The 24,995-nt window shown below is 40.1% G+C and overlaps 1 protein-coding gene across 1 annotated transcript in view; it reads left to right on the forward strand.

The window, feature by feature from the left end:
* Window positions 1–348: 348 nt before the first annotated feature.
* The window catches only part of LOC104366545 (amyloid beta precursor protein binding family B member 1 interacting protein), a 70,708-nt gene continuing 46,061 nt past the window's right edge, over window positions 349–24,995 (forward strand). Inside the window, exons 1-4 of the mRNA XM_042802171.1 lie at window positions 349–582; window positions 17,789–17,860; window positions 21,049–21,136; window positions 22,983–23,275. Coding sequence (XP_042658105.1) covers window positions 17,789–17,860; window positions 21,049–21,136; window positions 22,983–23,275 — 453 coding nt within the window. The 5' untranslated portion in view covers window positions 349–582. The remainder of the gene's footprint in view (window positions 583–17,788; window positions 17,861–21,048; window positions 21,137–22,982; window positions 23,276–24,995) is intronic.

A 24,995-nucleotide genomic window follows, 5' to 3' on the forward strand; every position in this document is an offset into this window, starting at 1 on the left:
AGCTGAAAAGCCACCCAGCCCGGCTGAGGTGACCCAGGAGAGGCTGCAGGAGAGGGGCGGACGAGGAAGGGCTGGGCTGCCCACGCCTGCCCAGGGCCACGCCGTGGGGCTGCTGCCCCAGCACCGGCCGCAGCCTCCTCACCTGGGCCTCCAGCCTCGCAAGCCTTCGCAGGGCGACCCTCAGGCTCCATTTTGTGGGCAGCTCTCCTTCCCCTGAGGCTCCGTGAAGGAGGAGGCCTTCTCGACAGCGCGGAGGGGGACGCGCCCGCCCCAGCTCTCCACGGTCCTCAGGTCGGCCTCGAGTGGCGAGGCGCCGCGAAAGGAAGCCGTGACCGTGACGCCCACGCAGGCTCTGGGTGGCGGCTGTTCCCGAGGCGAACGCGGAGGGCGGCGCTGCGTGTACCGGGGCGGCTCCCGCGGAGGTGGCCGCCCTGGGGCGCCCGGCAGCCCGCGGGGAGGGCGCGCTTAACCACAGGAGAAGGGCGGGCGAGCTCCCGCCGCGCAGGGGAGCCGCAGAGCTGAGCCGTCCTCCTGCTCGCAGCACCTCTGGGAGCCGGCGGCCCCCGCTGCCCGCCCGCCAAGGTAAGGCGGCAGGGAGGGATTAGCCGGGCCCTCATGGGTTCCCAGCGCTAGCTCGTGGACCTCGACGGGGCGGGAGGGCGGAGGTGCGGTCGCCGTGGGAAGCGTGAGGTGCCCGGCTGTAGCGTGGCGGGGTGTCCTCGCTGTGGGCAGAAGTCGTGCCCCGGGGTGCGCAGTGCGGGTGCCCGCAGCGGGGAGCCCGCCGGCTCCCGCCGCGCCGCCCGGGGAGCCTGTGGCGGGAGCTACCTCTCACACACAGGCCTCCCCCCTCGGGACAGGGAGCCTTCCGACGGCAAACGTGGCCTCGGTGAGCTGAAATGAGATAACGGGATTTAGTGCTGCGGTGTTGGGTCCCGGTGTTGTTTTTTCTCTTCGGTAAAGTTAACCCGAGTGAGTCGGATATTGATCATTTGCAAGGCAGGATTGCAGAAGCTTCCCTGCAGCCTCGGAGGCAGGTGGGATCCCAGGGGGGGCGCAAAGCGCCCTGTTCTAGGTGGCTGCATTGGGAAAGTGAAGGCAGGAAGGAGAAACCGGCCAAAAAAATATACTATGTGACTGTGATAATCTGTAAGTCTTAAACTAAGAATATAAGAACCTGGTGTGGTTACGGCAAAACAGCCAGTACAGACTTCCAAGAAATGCTATTTACATCTCTCTGCTGGTGTTGTATTTGACCATGTGGTTTAGGGAAGAAATAGATGTGACTGACTTTGAGAAGGCCCATTCTGCATCATACCCTCATCTAAATACCATGGAAAAGTAGCATAAATAGAGTCTCCACAAGCTCAGATGGCTTTTCAATCCGTTGTGCACCAAAAGAGAAGTTATTAAATCCATTCCTTGTCACACTGGGAAGATGTATCCAGTAGAGTCTTTTAGTCAGGATATCATTCAGCCTGTCTTAACTGTCATTAAAAATTTGGGTGCAGGGATACAGCCTACAAACAAAATATGCAGGGTGCCACCAAACTGGGACAGACAGCTTGACTTTTTGAGGTCTTCCTGCCACAGATGACTCTGATTCTGTGGTTATCATGGCTCCAGCTTGACTCTAACCCTTAAAACTTTCTGCAGGATTTTGGCAGACACTTTTCCTCTTTGGTTCTAGTTCCTCTTTGTAAATAACATGACAGGCATGTTTTGTCATCTGTTCCTGACTTGCTTCTAAAATATACTCATTTCACATATGACTCTGTTGATGTCACTGTTAATTAATTACTCTAATGCTGCACAACTGTGGTGTAAATGTAGTGTTTCCAGGACTAAGTTTAGTCCATCTGTTTCATTAGAGACAAATAGGTAAGCGTCAGTGCTTCAGAGGGCTATACTAGATTAACTGCTCCACCTGTGTAGCCTCCTACTCACTTGTCTTCAAGTTTTTTCATAGAAACTTTGTAAAGAATGTGAATTTAGGTTAAAACTGCGTTTAAAACTGAATGTTTAACTTTTTTTCTGAATGTGTTCAGTTCCATTTTCCCCTGAGGGCATTCTAAGGAGACTATGACATTTAATTGTACTTCATGCTTTGTGCAGGCATTGCTTAAAAATTGAGATAATTTGGTTTGAAATATGGATTACAAATGTCTTTGGGAGGTTTAATCAATGGAGCATTAGTTAGCTGAGTGATCCTTGTTTAATATTCTCAGAGAATTCTGATCCATATGGGACCACACATAGCTGGAAGAATGTACTGTCTCAGAAAGGGTACTTTTAATAATTCTCTGTGTCTTCCCATTCTTCTTTAAATACCTCCTGTGGGCACTACAGGTTCTTCTGGTGTTTGGAGGCAAATATGGCTGAAGGCTCTAAATAATTATCGACTAAATTGTATTTTAATTGTTCATGCTGGAATTTGTGATTATTTGATGTGCTTGTATCTTCAAACAGGGTATGGTGCCTTTGAAGTGCTGGTTTATTTTGTTATCAAATGTATTTATTCCAACTAAGTTTGATTTTTACAGATCAAAAGTCTGATTCTCACTATTTTGACCAGAGTCTACTAGGTCACACACTGTAACTCATTCACCTGTGAATCAGGCTGTAAACTTGATTTTTTTTTTTTTAATTTATAACGCTTTAGAGACTAACAGATTTGGGAGGGTAACAATTTGCACAAAGGTGGCAACAGTATGAACAGAGGGGCCTGCTGGCTGTTGTAACGGATTAACTCAGTACTGCAGCCCGAGATTTCTTAGGTAGTAAACATTTACCCAACCCACTAAGATTTTACTTTTGCTGTGTTTCACCTTTCCTGTTTGAAGAAATGTCGTACATCAGTGAGAGGAAAAAGAGGCAGAAAGCTTTCCTTTGCTTGCTCTGCAGTATGTGGTGGAGGGAGAGGTAGGACTTGGGTAACCTGTGGATGGAGGGATCAGCTGTTGCATCTCTTTGGCCCTACAAAATCTCTGAGAAAGCTACTAGTCTGGAGTTCTGCTAGAGCTAAGAGGAGGGGCTTCCCTGTTCAAGAGAGGGCCCGTCTGGTTTTCAGATTCATGAACATCTGTCCTTTGAGAAGGTTTGGGAATGTGGATTTTCGTGAAAGAGTGTTTATGTTTTAGAGGTAGCTTTACAGAAGTGTAACTGAATTTGGTTTTCCTGCTTATCATTTAGATATCAAGGCCCCTATCCTTTCTTGCTCTCTCTGCAAACTACATGTGTTTTTCTTTCCCACAGACCTTTTTTTTTCAGTTTTCATGTCAGTATGTCTTGACTTGTTTTGTTGCAGGCCCATCTGACCTGTTGTGATGATGACTTCATGTGGTCAGGTGCTGCTCTGGGGTGAAAGTAAAAATAAGACCTCTTGTTTGCCTGCAGCAACACAGAAGCTTTAGCTTGTTTCTTTTGAAAGGTCTCTAGTGACAATGGTAACTTGTGTCCATGCAGACCTTCTTCCAAAGCACTTATTGGACTTTATAGGCAGGATCCTCCTCACCCAACTTTAGACATTTTAGTTAGTCACCTGAGGTTCTGAGTCACCTTTACAGTCAATGGAGAGAGATAGATACTGCTAAAAGTTGGTTCAGCTGCCCAGTTTTAGACAGCTACCGTGAATCATGCCCTATAAAATTGTCTAGCTTTCCCTTCATTGGCTAAAAAGAACCTGAGATGACCAGGCCAGATGCAGATGTCGTAGTAACTCTACCATATGTCTTTTCCTGATTAGGACTAATCCATGATACAGTAAAATTGCTCTTGGAAAAGCAGGCATTTTAGGGTGCTTTCCATATCACCCAACCTATTGATTCATGGCTACCATAGATATTAACAATATAGCTGCCAGTGTATAAGACAGCATGTTGTGAAAGAGAGGAGCTAGGGTGATATTGTTCTTAAGTTTCTGTAGGACCTGTTGGAGACTTTTGAGCATGTACATGAGCGTACATGAACATGTGTTCCTCACTACCCCTCAATATTAATTTATAGCATTTCTCTTGGGCTATGAATAAAAAGGAAACATGAATGACCTTGATCTGACTTACAACTTTAATATGGGAATTCACAAACTAGTTTGATAATGACTGTTTAAAAAGTTTAAGTTTGTCATTAATTTCAGAGTCTTTCTTCAAATAAATTGACCTTTTAGATTTGTGGCTATCTAATTGCTCTCCTGATTTTTGCTACCAGAAGCTACATCAGCCTGCACACAGCACTGTTTCTTCTTGTTGAGCATTGATCCATCATGCCATGAGTTTAAGCTCAAATAAATCAGGGCTATGGTTACTAGGAGTATTGTGGGGAGTAGATGCATTATGAATCCTTGAAGAAAAAGAAGGTTCAATATATATGAAACAAATTTTTCTACAATACTCTGTTCAGAAATGCATACAGAGATGTTTCTGATGGAAGTTTTGATCTGAATGCATCTCAGTCCATTTCCATTTTTACTTTCACTCTGTATTTGCTTTTAATCTGAAGTAGTGGATGTAAAAGTGTGACATGTAATGCTAATATTAAAGGATGACACTCCCTGTGTATTTGCTATCAGTGATGGGCAGACCCCACATGGCTAATATCACTAACAACAGAAAGTTCTCAGTTGTCCTCAGGCACTCTAACTGATACAATAAGAGTTTTTGTGAAAATCTTTGTGTTGTACATACACCTATTGGGGAGAGTGGGGGATGTATGGGGAGCAAATGTACCTCTAGCTTCTAGCAGCATCACTAATCCATCAAGAACAGAACAGCAAGAAGCCAAAATCAGAGGCACCCACTGGTTGCTTTTGCTGATAAAAATTGCAAATCACCTTCTGAGTCCCAAGTTTTAGGCAAACTAATGTATCTGCCTATGAGGCAGCTTACCAAGAGAGTGGCCAAGCTCTACAGAACCATCGCTGAATTTGCTGGCATCAAGTCCATGTAGACAGCAAATGAAAACTTGCTCCTCAGTGGCCTTACTTCATCCCTTTTGGTACTGTCAATGCATATTTAGGTAGCCCAGACTGCAAACACATGGTTAATTTTCTTTTGCTTCAGAGCAAGGTTTTGATGTACTTTTGAATATTTTCTAGTACTTTCTAACAGTACCAGCAGAAGCCCCCATTCTCTCACTTGCTATGAGAATTTCACTGAAGCACAGAAATAAGAATGTATCAGCCTAAAAAGCGCTTTTGAAAGTTGATGTGTTATTGTCTCTGCAAATTTAAAAAAAAAAAAAACAATTATTTAAATAACAGTCAACATTACTGTTCTCTGTGCTTTTTGATGGAATCTTATCTTTGGAGGATCTGCTGTACATGTAGCTTGGAGGGTGTAAGTTGCTGAGATAACACTGAGCAAGTGAGAATATATGCTAAAAACATGAACACAGATAGCATTCCCAAATACTTGTTGTGGTTACAGCTTAGTTTCATATTTTGTTGACCACATCTTCATGACAGAGGGAAGCCAGCAGACCTAACGTTTGAGAGAGCAAATACAAATCAGACAGTGATTTAGATGCCAGTCCTAGGAAGGGATTCATCATAAACTTAACTGCAGTTTTGTCCCATGGGGGCCATGTTTTCCCATGAAATTCAGCAAAGCCTTTCATATCTGTCACTAGGTTGACCTCCTTTGTCTCCTCTGTGTCATGATGGAGTTGCTATCTCTGACTAGATAGTTGTTCCATCCCTCCTCCGCTTGGTGGAAGGAAAAAAGAGAGGAAGGCAGTGGCGTTTCCTTCTCATGGAAAACCTTACAGAAATGGAAGAATTACACTGGAAATGTCACAGAGTTCTTTTCCTCTTGCTTCATTTTCTTTCCATAACTGTTACCTTTGTGCAGTTCAAGGCTTGCTGAGCTGTGGCGAAGCAGCCATAGACACATGAATATAACATCCCATCTGTGGTGACTCTAGGCTCCCACTTCCCTTACAGGTCTTCATCTGAAACACACTGCTAAGAGCTGTTTGTGACCACTGTGCATTATACAGACTGAAAGAAAAAGCTTTTCTAAGCGGAAAGTTAATAATGGGCCTTGAAATTATACCTGACTCTTCAGTCAGTAGTAAAGCTGAAAAAAAGGTTTAGAAAAAAGTCTTCATTTCACTTTTCTACCACTCACTGTGGTACTGAGTACTGTATTTTGGTGAAATACATATAAATTCATATTAAAGCATTACTTGCTTCATTTGATTTTAATATACAAATTGTATGAAATAAACAGATGGGTTCAATAAAATGTTTACAGATTTGTTTTTACCCTTTTGCTTTACTCTTATCTGTTAGAGTGTTTTATGCTACTGTCTTTTTATCTTTCAGTCTTCCTTTCCCATAGCATGCGTGCCTTCCCCTAAACATTATTGACAGTTATAAGAACACGTGATTATAAGAGATGAAGTGGTGACATAGAGCTTTTACCGATGACTGGGGTCTAGGAATAAGTTATTTATATGGCTAGACAGATCTGTTATGGGCCCTTGTAGCATATCTTGCACTTACCTTGGCTCATTGTGGGAGGAAGTGAATGTTGGAAAGGATGAGCCATTGATTATTCAACATACCAGCTCCTGCACTTAAATTTTTTACTATAACTTTTAATTCCTTTTTACCTCTTACTGAGTTTGTGCTATTATTTTCATTGTTCTGCACTTAACATCTCTTGATTCTACAGGGAATTGGTGAGGGAAAGTATTTTCCCCGATTGTGGGTCCCTGTATGTCATCTTCTGTCATCTGTGAGCTTCCTTGTCTACCATTTTCCTGTTTGCTAGACAATCTATTCATGTGGGATCAGCCTACCTCATGGATTGTGAAGCTAAATATCAAAATCTTCATTTAGTAGAGAGCCACAAAACCCACTTCCCATAACTTAGTGACCTGAGGAAAAGGGACTTCTGGGAATAGTTCAAAAGTAGCAAATGGGAGTGAAATGCTTATAGCCCATCTGTTCCATTGCAGGGTGGAGTTCAGCTGAGCATTCTGCTGGATCTAAAAATTATTAATAATTGCACTGTTCTCATTTGCTGGCATTTTTTTTTAAATACAAGGCAGTCTCTTCTTGTCACATAAGTGCCTTACAACAATGTTGTGGTAACTGGAAAAAACAGGAAGGAAAGCATTACACCAACATCAGCAAACTACAGATTATGGGAAGAAATGTGGAAACAGAACAACTTTGTGCTACTCAGGCTAATGCTACTCTTTCACTATTCTGCTGTCCCATCAAGGCAGAGAACTGAAGGAACCTAGAACTGAGATTCATATTTTTTGGTAACTTTGTATGTCTGCAGTTATACCTGAGTAGACCTGAAGTAGACATGTTACCGACACAAGATGGATGAACCTAGGTCAGCTGGTAGTTCATGACCTGAATCCAGCTCAGGGGACATACTTCCATCCAGTTTTCTGCCTTTCCCAGAAGATAAGTTGGGGGAATGGAGATCTTGTTCCTGTGTGCCAGTAATCTGGCATAGAATATGGAATTGTTTCTTCTACCAATCTGTGTGAAGATGTAAGACTGGAAGTACGTCTTCTACCATTTCTTTCTACACATCGAGTTTGTGCTGCCTGTATGGCTTACGGGGAGAAAGTCCCCAGTCTGGACCGTTCTGCAGTAAATAATTCTGTGACAAAGGAAAAAGGAGATGACCAAGTCTGTAGCAGTACGGTATTTCTGTAATGTTCTTAGACCCACAGGGCAGACTGAAGCACATTGTCTGCTGGGAGGATACTATATAAAAATGAACAGAAGTGGCACTGCTTTCAAGCTCCATAAAAACAGTCCCTTTGGGGAGCTGACAGGAGGCTACAAAATGAAGTTCTGGTACATAGAAATTGCTCCTCAGCTTTCTGCTCTCCCAATTTGTGCTTTACAGTGGGGTTTCTTTCTCCCCTTTCATAAGGTGCTGTTAAAACGTGGTGCCCAGCTGCTTGAGTACATTTGGGATACCTTTTCTGGAGTACAGGATCCAGACTCTGTGTCTGTGCCTGAGAGCAATTCTGGAGAGGAGCTTGGTGAGTGAGCTGTCTTGCACCAAGCCTGCGTGCCACATCCCTCAACACTCCTTTTCTGTAGCTGTAGCATATGCTGCCAGTCATTGGTTAAATGTTCTTCCTGTCTTCTCTCATTTTAGCACAAGAGCCCTTTGCTAATCCCCTCCTCTGGCCTTGAGTAACTTCCTCTTGACATACTGTGGATAAGCTTTTAGGTAGTCACTTGTTCCTCTCAGCCTCTCTTAACCAAGCCTTTGGGGCCATTCAGTCATCTTGCCATCCTGCCTCACTGTAAGAGCATGACCCACGGCTCCTCCCAAATGCCACTTTCAGCAAGTGGGATAAAGAAGAGTGTGTTTGGGACAGTGTGTGGGGGAGAGGGGAAGCACAGAGGTGATGGATGGTGCTGAAGCAGTGTCATCTGAAGGACAACCTCAGACTCTGTGTCCTGTGGTGCTTTACAAACATACTAAAACTCTTTCTCTCACCAATGGAAAATGAAGTACTCAAGTACTTACCACTGAAAAAGATGGTAGTGTACTTGTGCTCAGCTGGTATACTCATGCGTAGTAGTTCCTGTGGTGTTTAAATTATCATCTTCGCAAAACAAGGGTAAAATAATACTGCTGTCATCATTAAAGTGCAGCAGTATAGCTTTCAGGTCTGTGAAATCTGGGTCTTTAGGACTAATCAAGACTTCTGGCAAATTCAGTTCTAACTGCAGGCTTGTTCCTGTAATACCAGTAAGTTAACTGAATTTACAAAACAGAAAAAAAGGAAACAAGCTTTCAAAAAGCTTAATTGTATAAATGGCATAGTTACAATTTCTGTGAAATGGAAGTAGTATCTGTGAGTTTGGAGTACTCTTATCTGAAGACATTTGTGCTTACATCTGGGTAGATGATTCTGGAATTAGTAGAGTATGAGTTACAAGCCTAATTATAAGGTGTGCCTTTAGTCTTGCTGGAGTCAGTTTGATCAATGTAATACAAGATAACGAGGCAACTGGAGTCAAAATCGATTCCGTGGTGTATATAAAAATGTGTCTGGAGCAATGAATGGAAAATGCTAGAAGTGTTTTTTGTGGCATGGTCACCTGAAGATGCTCTAGTGCCCCAGGTTAATGTTAGAAAAGGATTCTCTCACATGATTGTATTTATCTGCTTTTTTAATTTTAATCCAAAGCCAAATGTGGCTTTTAAACTAGAAGGGATACTCTGCAGTTCTATAAGTCTTCCTGCAGGTCCTAGTGTTTTAGATTATAGCTTTTATTCCATTGTGAACAGAGTTATGACATGTCACACCCATCCCCGAGACAAATATGCAATGTAATTTCAGCTGCAGATAAACCTACAGTCATTGGCACACCAGATTTCCCAGAAGAATAGGTGATATGAGTAAGAAACTGCTTTCAGAGTTATCTGTGCGTGCAAGCTTTTTCTTGGAACATGTCACACTTATCAGTGTTAGGTAAATGCAGTGCTGGGAGCAGTCTAGTTGCTTTTGATCCATCCTTTTCAAAATATGAGCTAGTATTAAAACAGAAGAGAGTTGCAGGGTTATGGTATATAGGTAAGGAAGAGAAAAGCCAACATGCTAATTGCCAAGTCTGTGATTTTGAAAGATTGTGGGCAGCTATCATTTCTAATTTATCACTCAAAAACTTTTATTTTCTTTCTTAGTATCTACTGGAATTAGTAACTAATTGGATTATTCTTCTAGGCTAAATTCTGTAGAGTTCATAAAACTTCATCAAATTTTACCTAAATATCTGCTAGGGACTTTTTACTGGACATGATGCAATAGGTGGTTAATAAACTTCCATTCTGCCTCACTTAACTATATAAGAGACATTTGAGTGGTCAGGGTTTTTCTTGACGCCTAACTGTAAAACGGTTGTCAGAAACCTAGTTAGATCTATTTCAGACCTGCAGTCAATTTGGCCAGCAAGTTGTCTCCAACAGTGGCTAGTATCACATGCTTCTGAAGGCTGTACAAGAAATCCTGTGCTGGAAGGGATGATGTAACCTGCCTATCAGGAAAGCTTTACTCAGGTTCCAAATTGTTGGAGCCTTTGTTTTAGCTCTTGAAACATGAGGTTCATCGTGAAATTCTGAAATACTAACACTTCTAGCTGTAACTGCTTGTAGAGAAAACCAACTCCTCAGCTTGCTAACTCACCAGTTTTGATGACGAGTTTCACAATTACAGTGTGCAGGCTTCCCTGGAGCAGTTGTGCAGACTTTCGGTTTCATTTATTATCCCGTTGGTTCTATGATATAAGGCAGGACAAAATGATGCCTCTAACTTTCCTCTAGGTTTTGATGCGTTTTTTTAATCACACTACTTTCACATCTGTTTCCTGTGACAATCAGTTACCCTCTTTCCAGCTTTGCTCTTTATGGTGGGGCTTCTGTCACTTTCAGCTTTCTTCCCTAATTCTCTTCTTTTTTTCTATCTTTGATACGAGATGATTTACTTTGCATAGTCTGCCATAGGTGAAGGTCAGTCTCTGATTTGAGTGATTTAATCATTGGGCTACTGGTGGGTCTTTCTAAAGCATTAAAGATTTCTTCATTCCACTTCAGAAAGTATTTAAGCATTAAGTGTTATTAGGAGGTTACAATGCTGATAGTGATCATCTGGATAGTCAAACAGCTAGTTTTTATTTTGGTGGATTTTGTACTCTGACATTTACACATGGTGTTGCAGGGACTAGGAGATGATCTTTCTGTGTGACTGGTAAAAATAAACGTATTTTTATCATTGCTATTTGCATATGTAACAGTTTAAGAATAACAATGCTTTGAATTTAATCAATGTGTCTGTAACTGTTACAGATCACTAAGTGCACTGGTTCCTAATACTGTTCATAGCAGTAATCTGCTGTATCTCTTTGTTCTACTGATACCATGATGTTTCTTCTTCCTTTTTTGTTTGTAGCCCTTATGTTGATTAAATTGCATCAACTCAACTGGGACTGAGTTGCAGAGATGGTAATCTCATGTGCTTATGCCGTTGGTGCTTCCTGTTAGGTATTGCACAAGGGCTTCGAGCTTGTTTTCAGATTGCAAGTGCAGAAGCCTCGTTACCACGTGAGGTAGCCCGCTCTTCCTGTTGAAAGGGCTTTCAGTAATTCTCAGAGCTATCACATACTAGCAGTTAAAAGTCTGCTTAGAATAGTACTGCCTGGTTTTTCTGAGCTATACCATATGATCACCCTGTCAGCTTTCATTATATTTTTTAATAGTTTCATTTTTAAGCAGTATGAATTTTGTGCCATTGTTTTACTACTTGTTCTGTTAGCTTCTTTCCAAGTGATAATGATTCCATCAAACAATTTAATTTCCTATGTATTGTTCATAAACATAGTGCTGTTGTTTTATGTAAGCATGCAAACCACAAAACTTTCTTAATTCTTAAAAAAATAAAGTTGTTTTATTATTCTTTCTATTATTTTAACAAATCAAAATGTATGCAGCCACACAGTAATAATATCCTGATTTTAATTATAGAGTTATAGAGACCAGGAAAGGCAGTTCCTGCCTCACCTGAGTGCAAGGACTGCTTCTCCATTCTTGCACCCAAGCAAGAAATTTCTCAGTCAGTGTTTTTCATTGGTGCCCTTAAATACTAGGCTGTCCCCATGGGAAAACAGTGTTCTTCACTGTCAGCAAAGTACATTGCTCGTACAAGCATGACAAGGTGGGCCAGGGAGTGTTTCCCATCCATCTCTGTGGGCTAGCTTGCTTTCTGTGCATCTGCCAAACCTCTCTGGTGTTAGAAATAAGATAACTCAATTCCAACTTCCTAGATCAAAAAATGTAGAAATTTATATCTCAATTTCAAGAGGGGTATATATGAACTAGATATTTAGGAGAGGGAAGAAGTTTTGTGTGGGTCTGTTGCAAAGTTTAGAAATACAGTGCACAGGAGTTTGGTGTTGTCATCCAGGGCAGCAGGGCTGGTTCTTGTGAAAAGGAAATAGTTGGAGGTCACCTCACAGGGGCATCTCCCCTGGATGCAAGTGTGTCTTTGGAAATGGCAACGAAGTGTGTGAAGGGGAAAAGACTGACACTGCAAAAGACAGACACAGGTAAGGAGAAGTAGGAACAAACACATAGAAACCATATTTTTTCATTGGGTGAGCTGAAATACAAAAATGCTGGAAGTACAAAGAGTACAACAAAATACAGAAGTTTTGTTATTTGCATCTCTTAATTTAGATTTAAATTATTTTTATCGGCAAAAAGGCTGCTAAATCTGAAATTGGGAAGGTAAAAAAATAATAGGCCTAGCAGGTCCAGGGGACTTCTGGTAAATGGTAGGGTGAATAAATGTATTGATGAGTCAAAACACAGTGAGTCAATATTAATGTATTATAGAAGCCTGTGAAAGTTTAATATGCATAAACTAATAGTGAGACTTGGTGGTTAGAATAGCAAGCTGAAGAGAAAATGCCCAAACCCCTTAGATATACAGTATGAGAAATGTGGGAGTATTAAAAAAAAAAAAAAAAAAAAGAGGTTTTCATGAGAGCTCATTGAAGATTTGAGAATGTGAAATTTGGGAGAAATAAAAGACAAGGAATACCTTTGCCTATATGCTTGGTGTTACTTCAGAAAGTGGTCTAGAAGACATCAATTTGGAAAATGAATCACTTTAAAAATAGGTTAGGTTTCCCATATATGCCTTCCCACAAGTCCCTCCTAAGCATATTTATTCTTGACAACTGCAATTTCCTCTTTTTATTTTCAGTCTGATTTTTTTCTCCAATTAAAATGTTATGCATAACATGGGAAACTTACTGTAAAAGTACTGTCTTTTCTTCAGTTTATTGTAGCTGATAGTGGTTTTAAGAGTTACTAGTATTAGTACTATATACAGAAAAACCTGACAGAAAAGTTACTGTTTAGTGGATATAGAGCAGGACTGAGTATGAAGCTCAGCATCCTTCTGGGGACTTTGGTAAACATTTTCCCCCTTTTTTGTTAATAACAGCTTGCACATCTGCAGGTTTCACTTTGAGTTTCTGGTTTTAGTAAGTTCAAGGATATTTATAGAAGTCAAAAGAATTTGCTGGTCCAAAAGGCAGCAACATCTCCTTGAATGGGATAGTTCACAAATCTGCATATTGTTTTGTCTGTTCCTACTGTGGCAATCAAATAAAAGAAATGGAAATTATTGTGGAAAAGAGTCAAAGAGGAGAGCAGATGGACATTTTTTTGCAGTTCCACATTTTGAGGACTCATTTTACTGTCTTTTGTTTTTCTAGCTCTTGACAAAATCCCCGATGAATTTGGAGAGTTCCTATATCAGTTTAAGAGATCATTCAGTGTGTTTTAACATAAAAATATTTTCAGGGTAGTTTGTGATTATGATGTTAATTTTGTCTTCCTAAACTTAATCAATAAAAATATAAAAGAAAAAGATACCAGTAGGGGCAATGACTTGGTGACAACATGGTTTTATCAGTCTGGTGATGATGATGATGGATGTCTGTTCATTGAAAGTGACACTTGAAAGGGACACTGAAGTATTTCCTTCTCAAAATATATATAAAAGCCTTCTCTCTGCTCCTATGTGCTTGCGGTCAAAAATACCCTAGTATTAAATGTAATTTGTTTGAATTGATAAGGAAAAGACATCATCCCATTTACAGTGGAAATTCTTAAAGAATTCTTTGCACGTTGCTTTTTCATGAGATTTTATTGTCTTCTTTGTTAATTGAATGTGTCTGAAGATTCAGAAAATCATATAATTGCAAAGAAAGAAGGTCTACATCTACTAGAACCTGTAAATATCCCATAATTTGGTGAGAGTGTTGTGTATTCCTATATTCAGTTCTTTTGCCTTTTTTAACTATCAAAGAGGGTTCTTAGGGTGTTTTTTTTTTTTTTTTCCTTTTTAGACACTTCTTACTCCTCTTGATAAGATCTCCTGGTTGTAACACAAGAGTAATTTTTTTGCGATTTTTATATTTCTATTCTGGAAAAGTATAGTTAATTTCAGTTTGTCAAAGGAAATGGTGTGAAGACTTCTTCCTGAAAGTAGATCTAGCCAGTGCTTAAAAAACCCCACAAAAACATACAAATGGCTAGAGCTGATAAGATTCTCCCAGCAGATATTTTATTCTCCTAAATCAAAACCCAGGAAAATATAAAATTATTCAGTATTATTTAAGCACTGATGAGATACTTGTCAGTATGAACTACAGCTCCATTTTTTGTCACATAACAAATCTGACTTCACTCTGCGTGATCAAATAAGAGCCATTCTATCTATTCTTTTTATGAAAATTGATTCTCCAAATGCCAGGTGTATAGGAAGCTACACAGCTGTTGATTCAAATAAATGAATTAAGATTCAGTAATCATTTACCCAACCAGTATACTGCTGAATCTACAGAAATGGAATTTTATATAGAAAGCTCTGTATGATAACTGATACATACAGTGAGCCATCCAGTGTGTGTTTGTCAGCTGGAAATGAAGCAGATAAGATGACTTTAGCTCTTCATTTGCTCAGTCATGTGTGATGTGTGTTCCCTCTTATATGGGCATAGCTGTGCCATTCCCACTGTTGGCCTAGGGTTACTCTTAGCCCTGCCAACCACATCCTATTAAAGTGTCTTTAATGACATCTAGTTTCCAAATCTTAAAGTCTTTGATTTACAGGATCTGAGAGAACTGTAAAAGTTTAAAGTCCAGTTCCCAGTTGCCTGTGCATTGTTTAGTTACACCAGATACAAAAAAAGTCTAAAACGGGTACAATATGCCCCAAGCCTGACTGATGAAAGCTGTACATGCCTACTCCTAATGAGTTCTGGTGTTGGAGATAACACAGGTTTTAAGAGGACAAGTAGAAATTAGGCTGGTCTTGCTTATGTAGATGCTGGAAAGACCAAGTCCAAATGAGGCAGATTGCTCCAGTATTAACTATCGTATTAAAGACATGCTACCAAATAATTATCAACCAACCAATTCTGATGTTAGTGATTCGGTGGTCTTTATCATTTAACTGTGGAATAGTTACATGACTCAAGATGCTTTATTAAAGGAAAAGCATTAAAATCGAAGAACAGGATACTTGCTGGTCTTCTCTTCCTGCCAGTCTTTATAGTCATTAGAATTGTTCCTGTCCTCACTTGATTGCTTTCTTGCAGGTTGGTCCTCATCCTCTAAGGTTCTGTGGTGGGTTGACCTTGTGTCATGGTTTAACCCCAGCCAGCAACTAAGAACCATGCAGCTGCTCGCTCGCTCCTGCCCCCTCTCAATGGGATAAAGAAGAGTATCAGAAAAAAAGTAAACCTTGTCAGTTGAGATAACAGCAGTTTAATAACTAAACTAAAATATAATAATAACAATAATAAAATATAATAATAATTTGTAAAGAAAAATAACATAGCAAAGAGAGAGAAATAAAACCCAAGAAAAGGAAAGTAACGTACAATGCAATTTCTCACCACCCGCTGACTGATGCCCAAGCAGTGATTTGCCCCCCGCCCCGAGCCAACTCCCCCCAGTTTATATACTGAGCATGACGTTCTATGGTATGGAATATCCCTTTGGCTAGTTCAGGTCAGCTGTCCTGGTCATGCTCCTTCACAACTTCTTGAACATCTACTCACTGGCAGAACATGGGAAACTGAAGTATCCTTAACTTAGCATAGCGCTTCTTTACAACTAAATGATCGGTGTGTTATCAACATTATTCTCACACTAAATCCAAAACACAGCACTGTACCAGCTACTAGGAAGAAAATTAACTCTATCCCAGCTGAAACCAGGACACCTTGGCTGCCCACCAGGTGCCCACCAAGCCACTCTGTCACTCCCCCTCCTCAGCAGAACAGGGGGACAAAATAAGATGGAAAAGCTCATGGATTGAGATCAGGACAGGGAGTTCACTTACCAATTACCATTGAGCAAAGCAAGGCCCAACATAGGGAAATAAATTTATTGCAAGTTAATAAGACAGTAGGATAATGAGAAATAAGAACAAAACTAAAAACATATTCACCACACCCCTCCCTTCTTCCTAGGCTCAGCTTCTCTCCCAACTCTCCTACCTCTTCCCCCATCAAGAAGCATAGGGAGGTGGGGAATGGGGATTGCAGTCATTTCATAATGCTTTGTCTCTGCCACTCTTTCCTCCCCACACTGTTTCTCTGCTCCAGCATGGGGTCTTTCACTTGGGAGACAGTCCTTCGTGAACTTCTCCAGCATAAGTCCTTCCCACAGGCTGCAGTTCTTCAAGAACTGCTCCAGCATGGGTCCTTTCTACAAGATACAGCCCTTCAGGGACAGACTGCTCCAGTGTGGGTCCTCCACAGGGTCATGGTTCATGCCAGAAAACTTGCTCCGTGTGGGCTCCTCTCCACTGGCTCCAGTTCCTATCAGGAGCCTGCTCCAGCATGGGCACACCGTGGCCTGCAACTTCCTTCAGGGCATATCTACCTGCTCCATTGTGGCATCCTTCATGGACTGTGGTGGATATCTGCTCCAGCATGGTCCTCTGTGGGTTGCAGCAGAACAGCCTGCTTCACCATGGGCTGTAGAGGAATCTCTGTTCCAGTGCTGGAAGCACCTACTCTCCCTACTTCACTGATGTTGGTGTCTGCAGGGCTATTTCTCACACATTTTCTCACTCCTCTCTTACAGCTGCTGCACAGCATTTTTTACCCTTTCTTAAATATGTTGTCACAGAGGTGCCACCACTGTCGCTGATGGACTCCGCTTTGGCCAGCACCAAATCCCATCTTGGAGCCAGCTGGAACTACCATCTCTCTCTGACGTGGTGGCAGCCCCTGGTGTCTTCTCACAGAAGCTACCCCTGCAGCCCCCCACTACCAAAACCTTGCCACATAAATCCAATAGGGGCACACAAAACCAGTGACCAATAGGGCTACTTGTATTTTTAAAGTTTGACCCTAGTTTTATGCGATCGGTACCAGTTCTCAGTACCTTGCAGGCTTGAGCCTCTTAAGAAAATTATGTTTATAGTTCTTGTCTCGGGCAGTGTTCTGTGTCAGACACCCTTTTACACTACTTCTCTCCCTACAAAAGAACAAATTTATGAGAAAGAGGAAGAGGATTATTACAGAAGCTGTATCTCCTCAGTATCTCAGCACCATCAGTGTGCGATGCTGTCCTCACATTCCCCCCTTGCAACAAGAGCCACCATTTACTGTCATGCAGCATGTACCCATTTTCCTTGTCTTAGCGCTGTCCCTCAGATGTCTTGAGGTTAGGTAAGACTGGAGTGATCTCAGTGCACTAGTATTTGAAAGAAAATAGAAATATTGAGACAAAATCTTGGTCGTGTACCTAACCATAACCAGGTCCTGCACTAGATAACACCTAATAAAATCTTGTATAAGTTGTCTAAGCCAAAGAAAGCTTTCAAGATGAAGCATTCAGGATTTTCTCAGCCTCAAACTTTGTTTCCCTCTCCATCTCTCATTAGCTACATTTCTTTGATGGTCAGGACATAACCATGGTTTGTTAGCTAGTGATTTCCTATGAAATGTAAATAATACAAGGAGGTTGTTGGAACTCCTAATGAGTATAGAGCCCAAGTGTGTGTTTAAGCATATACAGAATTGAGATTCTGATCTGTTAGTAGTTATTTCTAAAGTATGGATGGAGGGTTTTCCAAGTCATGAATAGTTGTTTTGGAGTTGATTAGGAACACAATATAAAAGTACGTTGCATATCCTCTGGTTTTCACCATTGCTGGCTTTGAAATGAACTTGTGATGATTCCATCTCTGTGGATTTTTTTTTTTCTTTCAGATGGAGCAAACATGTGATGATATAGATGAAATGTTCAGCAATTTACTTGGGGAGATGGACATGCTGACCCAGGTAAGTTTTGTTTTTTTTTTTTTTTCCATCAAGATTAGAAAAATAGCTATTATGTGTTAGAGAAGAGAGGCAACTTCTCTACATTTTTCATGTACCTCCACTCTGAATAAATAAAGATACATTATTCTGAAAAACCTTCAACTAAATTTCTCTGCTTGACATTTAAAACAAGTAGCAGGAAGAATAAAGTAATATCAGTGTGGTCTAGATTGGTAAAGAGAGTTACCTACTTATGAAAGATGCTTTCTCCAAAAAAAAACAAATAAGCAATTTAAATTCCTCTGGACTCAGTCCCAAGGCATTGAAATATTCTGTCAAAATAGGAAGAGTTTGAGTCAGAATTTCCAGGTATAAATGCTTTGCATACATGGGTAAATGGGATATAGCCTGAGTGTCAAATGTAAACTTTGGAAATGAAAGCAGCATTTTGAATATATGCATAAGAGTAATCTGTAGATATGTCAAAATACTAGTTACAGCTAAGGTGACATTCAAGAATTTATAGAGACATTATTGCCAGTGCAGAATACACTTTTGAGAAGAAACTATAAAACAGCATGAGCCTATTTCTAAACCTGTAGTCGTGGAATACTTACTGGAAAATCTGATGAAAAAATAATTTCTAAAAAATCCCCACAAAGTCAATAAATTTGATGTATTTTAATAAATGCATGCTTGAAAACACTTAAGTTGTCATTTTGAATTCTGTGTGAGTTGATTGCTTACAGCCTCTGTTTTGAGGGGTCTTGGTGAATCCCAGTGCTTGCCAAATTAAATACCAATAATTCTGAGCCACAGAATAAGAGTTCTGCTTAAACTGTGTGAAAGCCAAGATTTCACATGACATTCTTAGATGTAATTTGCCTCTTGGTAGCCTTTCTGCTTTTTAAGGGCTTTTTATAACCATGCATATTTATTTTATATATATATGTATCCAATGAGGGAGGTGTTTAGGGTAATTTAATTTCATTATTATACCTTGAAAATTAGCAAAAGATTGCTTGTGATAAATTTTACCTCTTTAGATTGGACACAGCATTGTTATGAGTGCAGGTGATGGTAAGAGAGTGAGCCTCTTCTCTGTCCACTCATCATTTCAGTAGCAGGTGGGATGGGACCTGTTCCTAAGATGGAGACTAACTGGCACTACCCCTTACCTCAACATTGTCTGGGAGCAGGATACAGGCATCTGTTACTTCCTTTAGACTCTTGATTTCCAAAATGAGACTTTAGATAGCTTTTCACCCTTTTTTGCCAGTCTGTCTGTTCCTAAAGTAAGTGTAAATGATAGAAGCACACAGAGATGCCTTCACACGGCATAACAAAGGTGAAAAATAAATGCAAGTTCAGAATTGGGCTTTTCTGCTATTTCTATGTACTTATTTTTAAACTTTTTTTTTTTTAGAATTTTGATTGTTTTCTCTTTGATTTCCCTTTTCATGTACTTTATTTTTTTTCTGCACTTTTGTGGCCATTATGAGATGTTACAACTTCATGTTAAATTGGTAATAATAGTATTTCCTTTATGCTCTTACAGTCTGTTTCATCAATATATTTTGTGCACTCCCGTTTTCTCATTTTTTTTTTTCCTCAGGCACTGTAAAACTATCTAATGTACTTCATTTCACTTGTTTCCCTACTAATACCATTTTTTTTTTTTATGAGACTGAGTATTAACATAGAAACAGTATTTAAATTTATCACTGCTTTGGTTTCCAGCTTTGTATAACTTCAGAAGAAACCAACATGTCCTGGGTGGGACATAGGACAAAAGAGCTGCCAAGAAAAACATGTACATCAGTTTTAATGGAAAATGCCTGTTGGTTTCAGGCAGCTCTAAGAAATGTCAATGCCTCTGGTACAAATTGAGTATGAGCACTGGTAGACAAACATCTCGCAGGGATGTATGAACAAGGTTATAGCTTGTAATCCTTCCATTCTGTGCAGCATTGGTAAGACCTCAACAGGGAAACTGTTGAATGTTAGCACTGCATTTTGAAGAGAAGGAGGGTTGACTGGAGAAGATTCAGGGGAAAGCAGTGGTAATGATGAGAAGGAAAAGAAACATGACCTATAAGAAAAGATTTCATGAGGTTGTTCAGTCTAGAGAAAAGGAGACTGATAACAATCTTAAAATACCTCAAAGGCAGCACCAGAGGAGAAAGAAGTACTTGGTTCCTCATGTCCATGGAGAGTAGGACAACAGGGAATGGTCTTCAGCTGCAGCAAAGGAAGTTTAGGATGAGCATCACAAGAAGGGTTTCGTGGCAGGAACAATGGTCTTGATAGTGAAGTAGTGGAACAGATTGCTAGAGGTGATGATGGAATTTATCTACTAGGAAGCTTTCACAATCAGGTTTATACATTTTCGGTTGTGACCCAGGTATAACTGACCTGACTTAGAACAGGTGCATGGTCCAGACAGACCCTTGAAGTTCCTTCTACTCTTGTCTACAGTGTTTCCTTATTAGAGCTATTGCCTTCCTTGCGGTGGAAGGGAGAATGTATCTTTTTCTATCTCTACTATATGCACTTTCCATAACTTGTGAAGCAGTGGTTCCCTGCTTGCTCCCTAAACAGCAAGCCACAAACTAGGAATTCTCTATTTAACTGCAGATTTGCAGTTTACATTGCAAACAGCAGCATGTTTTGTTGTTTGTTGTGTTTGGGGTTTTTTTGCAAACAGCATGAGAAAGCAACAGCTGGGTTACATTTATATTAGGAAGTAAGCACTCTAGAGCAAATGGCACTGCGTAGCTCAAAAGTCTACACAGCTAAATTATTTCAACACCCTCACTCTGTCCCCCTTCAAAAATAACCACCAAAAACTAAAAATCAATCTGGCTTTATCCACTGTCTTTATTAAAAACAGCCCTAGCCTCTGCTGTTCCCCACACCAAGCCTGGATATTGCCTGACAAGAGTTGCAGTTGGCATAGGTCAACACTGTATTGAAAGGCATGCAAACCATTAAGCACTTTGCATGATTGTGAGACAGTGATTGAACCCTTGTCCTGCCCCTATTTAGTTTACCAGTCTAGATGTAATTCCAGAAACTAGTGTGTGTTATTCTGTTCCTTGAAGAAGAATTGATTTAATTAGACAAATTCAGGTAATTGATCTACAAATATTAATGTTTGTAATAGTAATTATGTCATCAGATATTGTTTTTTTCTTCTACCTTCACAGAGTTTAGGAGTGGAGACTGTACAACCTCCATCCCCCAAAGTATCAAACAATGAATGTAGCTTTACAGTTGGTTTTAAAGATTTAAATGGTAAGTAGCTGAATGGACTCTTTCATGCTTTTTATGCTTATTTAAAATACCTCACAGCAACGAATGAGAAAAACTTCAAACACCCATGATCCAAAAAAAACCCACCAGAACGAAAAAAAAAAAAAACACCCTGTTTTGCTGGAGGGGGAGGTATATTTGTGTTTCTCAATTTAGGAAACTTCAAAGGGGCCAATTTTTTTTTAAAAAGGACATTGCTCAGCCTTACATAGTAGTCAGACTTTTTAAAATGTCTGAGTACAGAGGAAAACAAAAATGAGAAGTCACCCAAATAACTTTCTAAAATTCAACCTTTTCTATGTAAAGATATAACTTAATAAGAAGTTCCTTAGTGTGAGGTCAGAGCTGCATAAGCATTTTTATCTAGTGGAAGTATCGGCTTGAACTGATTCCACTTTACATTGCTTATTCTCATTCTGGTTTGCACTGTCACTTTTGCATGTATAGCTGCTTGTTGAGGCTGTGTGACAAACCAAATGAGGGAATTTATCTGAATTTAAAAAAAGAACCCTCCCGTTGGTTTTGGTTGTGGTTTTTTTTTGTTTGTTTGTTTTTTTTCTTTTTACTGAGGCCTGGTTGTTTGCATTTGCCTGAGTTGGTTTTAATCTGTGGTTTTGTCCCAGAATCAGTTCACTATTAATCTACCTAATGCCTCTACCAGCAAGGTGGATAGAAGTATGTAAATAGAGAGGCTCTTAAGCCAACTTGCCCACTCAAAAGGAAAGCTTATGAAAATACTCAATTAGCATAACAGGTAAAGCAAGGTAAACAGACGGTCTAGTGACATGGTCACACTTAGTCTGATGAATGATCTATTCTTTGTTGGACTATATTAGCATTTTTGAGTATTTAGTTCAGAGCTCTCCATCCATTTCCAAAATCCCACTTGAAGCTTTCCCAATTTGTGATTTCTTTTTTTTTTTTTTTTTTTAACTAGACTCGTCAAAGAGATTTAAACCACTGAATCTGTTGGTACTTAAATAACCCTTCTCTTCTAGAAAGCTAAGTCATCCTACAGGATGTTATTCCACAGGATCTCTTATACCATGACTAGTTCAAACAACGAAAGAAGAAATTGCTTATGAAGTTCCAGTATAGGATTTTATTTCATACTCTGACAGAGTAGAATACAAAGCAAAAGTTACGGTATTTCTATCTGGTTGATAAGATGCTTTTGAAAAGAGACTGCCTTGTTTGTTCTTTGCTTAAGAGATCCTCAAACCCCTGCATATTAAATGAGATACGTTGTAGGTGTTGATCTCACAATTACTGATGTTCTACAAATGATATCATGCAATTTCTTGTGGATTAGAACACTGACTCTGCTTCATGATAATTTTAGAGTTGCAGAATAATAGTAATATATGAAGATATTCTTGATCTAGGCCTCAGTTACATAGTTTGTTGTGTGCTATACCAAAACTTGCTATGCATTTATGTATATACTTAACTTAAGTAAATAACCTAATGGGAGCTAATGAAATTTCTTGCATTCATATCACTGAGCATGTGCCCAGAAACCTTGCTGGATCGGGGCCAGGTTTCATAACATTATAAGGGCCTGAAACTGTATCACAGAAAGTAAAGCTTCCTGTCCTTTTTAATTTGTATTCATAGAGCTCTTTGTACTCTGAACTTCAGTCTGACCAGATTAATGGCAATTCCTAAAACATACTTGTTTATTGAACCAATTTAAAATGATGTTTCCTTTCCCATAACCCTTATATTTTACAGTAACCTCGCCTTCTGCAATTTAATCTACACTGAACTGGAAACATAGTGTTTTGCATTGCACTCAGTCTCACGCATTTTGTGGTTTTCTTTACAGAATCCCTAAGTGCTCTGGAGGACAAAGACCTGGATGCTTTAATGGCTGATCTTGTAGCAGACATAAATGATGTGGAACAGAGAACTTTACAAGCCCAGAAAACTACTTCTGGCAACCAGCAAAGTACGATCACTCAGCCTTCAGCAAGCTTCAATAGTGACATTTATTCTAAATCAAGTCCCTATGTTACCATTACTGGACCGTTTGGGGATGACTTGCCCCCTCCACCTCCAGACCCCTATTTAGACCTTCCACCACCACCACCACCACCTCCTCCTGAGACACTCACCCAGGTAAGCCTGGGTAGAACCTTGTTCTAAACATTCAATAGTTCTTGTAATTTTGCAAGTGGTATTTGGCATTGGAACAACAGTGGATATCCCAGTTAGAAACATCTTGGGAAGGTTCTGCAATGGTGAAACATACATGAACTGTGGAGTGAGATTTTTCTATTATTGTGGGCTCAGCAATTTCTGCATATTCCTTAACGTATTGCCCATTTCTTCACCTTTCCAATCATCATTTTGATAGCCAAAGACAGGCTATCATTGCAAATGGAAAACTTGTCACTGGGGTTTTTTTAGTAAATTTTTTAAAAAATTGCTTATCAGTTAATAACTTCTTACACAGAACTTGACTTTGACATCAGTGTAAAGCATGGCCAAAGATCCCACCATTTTGTGAAGATGGCACTGTGTTCATTGCAGTCAGTGCTATTGGTATTGATGAGATGGTTCTGTGGATGTTTCCCAGATTCATCCCTGGCCTGACTGATTTCTTGCAATAGGAAAAGCTGTTCAGTTGTGTAATACTCCACATTTGCTAGGAGACGTGGTGCAAGGCTGAGCAGAAGAAATATCTCTCTTAATCCCGACACAGAATCACTCTGTTCATCTTGGTCTTGTCTATGAAGGGAAGTAATGAAGACCATCTGCAATATGGGACAAATGCTTTTTACTTAGGAAGTGCCAAAATTATCAGTAGTTATTATTTAGAAACAATTGGTTTTACCTGTACACTAAAATTCCAGACTTACCACAGCCTCCTCCATGTTTATGTTTCTTGCAGAGTTGTTTTAGTAACAGAAATCTAATGTGATATTTCTAGTAGAAGCATTAGAAGTTCATTTCTTTGACATGAGGTTGTGGAGAGGGAGATAGTGTAAGAATTCTGCCTTGTCAGCCCTGTGGGGAGAGTATGTGCATTAAAAGAGTGATGCAGCCTATAAAACATGAATCTGAATCATGAAAGATCTGAAAGTGTCTCTTTCAGTATCCATATGCATAATAACTGTGACGGAGATAAGATGTTTACATTTAGGGAATGGAAGGATTTCAGGGAACATGAAAGGTGCTCTGTCAGCCCATATAGAACTGTACCAGTCAGTTTTGCTTAAAACCATGGGCACTTCATTGCAGTTTAAAAGTCCACACAAACTAAATATGAATCACCTCAACATCACTGCTGGCCCAGTGTTTAGCATCATACAGCAGACATATTTAGCAAAAGGAACAGAAAATTTGGTAGGAAGATGACCTTTCTGATTATACAAAAAGTGATTCACTTGAATAAAGCTTCATTTGGTGCATAGCACCTTTCAGTGCTATTTGAAGAGTGAGAGTCATAAACATGTGGGAGGAACTTTGCCATTTTTCTGTAGCTCAAAGATAATAGTTAACTTACTATCTTAAAGGAATGTCAACATTTGCAAAACCAGCAGCTAGACAGCTTCAGAAGCTGAAGTCTTTTATTTAACTAGTATGATTGGTATAGAAGAGATGCCATCAAGATGAGTTCTATCCATTGTCTTACAAATATGTCCCCATCTTGATTTAGACTCATGATCTTTGAGGAAGTACCAAGCTTCTAAATAGTTTGGTCTGGAAGCTGCAGAAGTATGGTCTGGAAGGGTAGCTGGCTAGGTGGGCTGAGATTGGCCAAACTGCCAGACTCATGGGCTAGGAATCATTGGTTTGCTGACTGGTAACAAGTGGGATCAACACTGGGGCTTGT

The sequence above is a fragment of the Tyto alba genome, unplaced genomic scaffold, assembly GCF_018691265.1.
Source record: "Tyto alba isolate M040663 unplaced genomic scaffold, T.alba_DEE_v4.0 Super-Scaffold_38, whole genome shotgun sequence".
Lineage (NCBI taxonomy): Eukaryota > Metazoa > Chordata > Aves > Strigiformes > Tytonidae > Tyto > Tyto alba.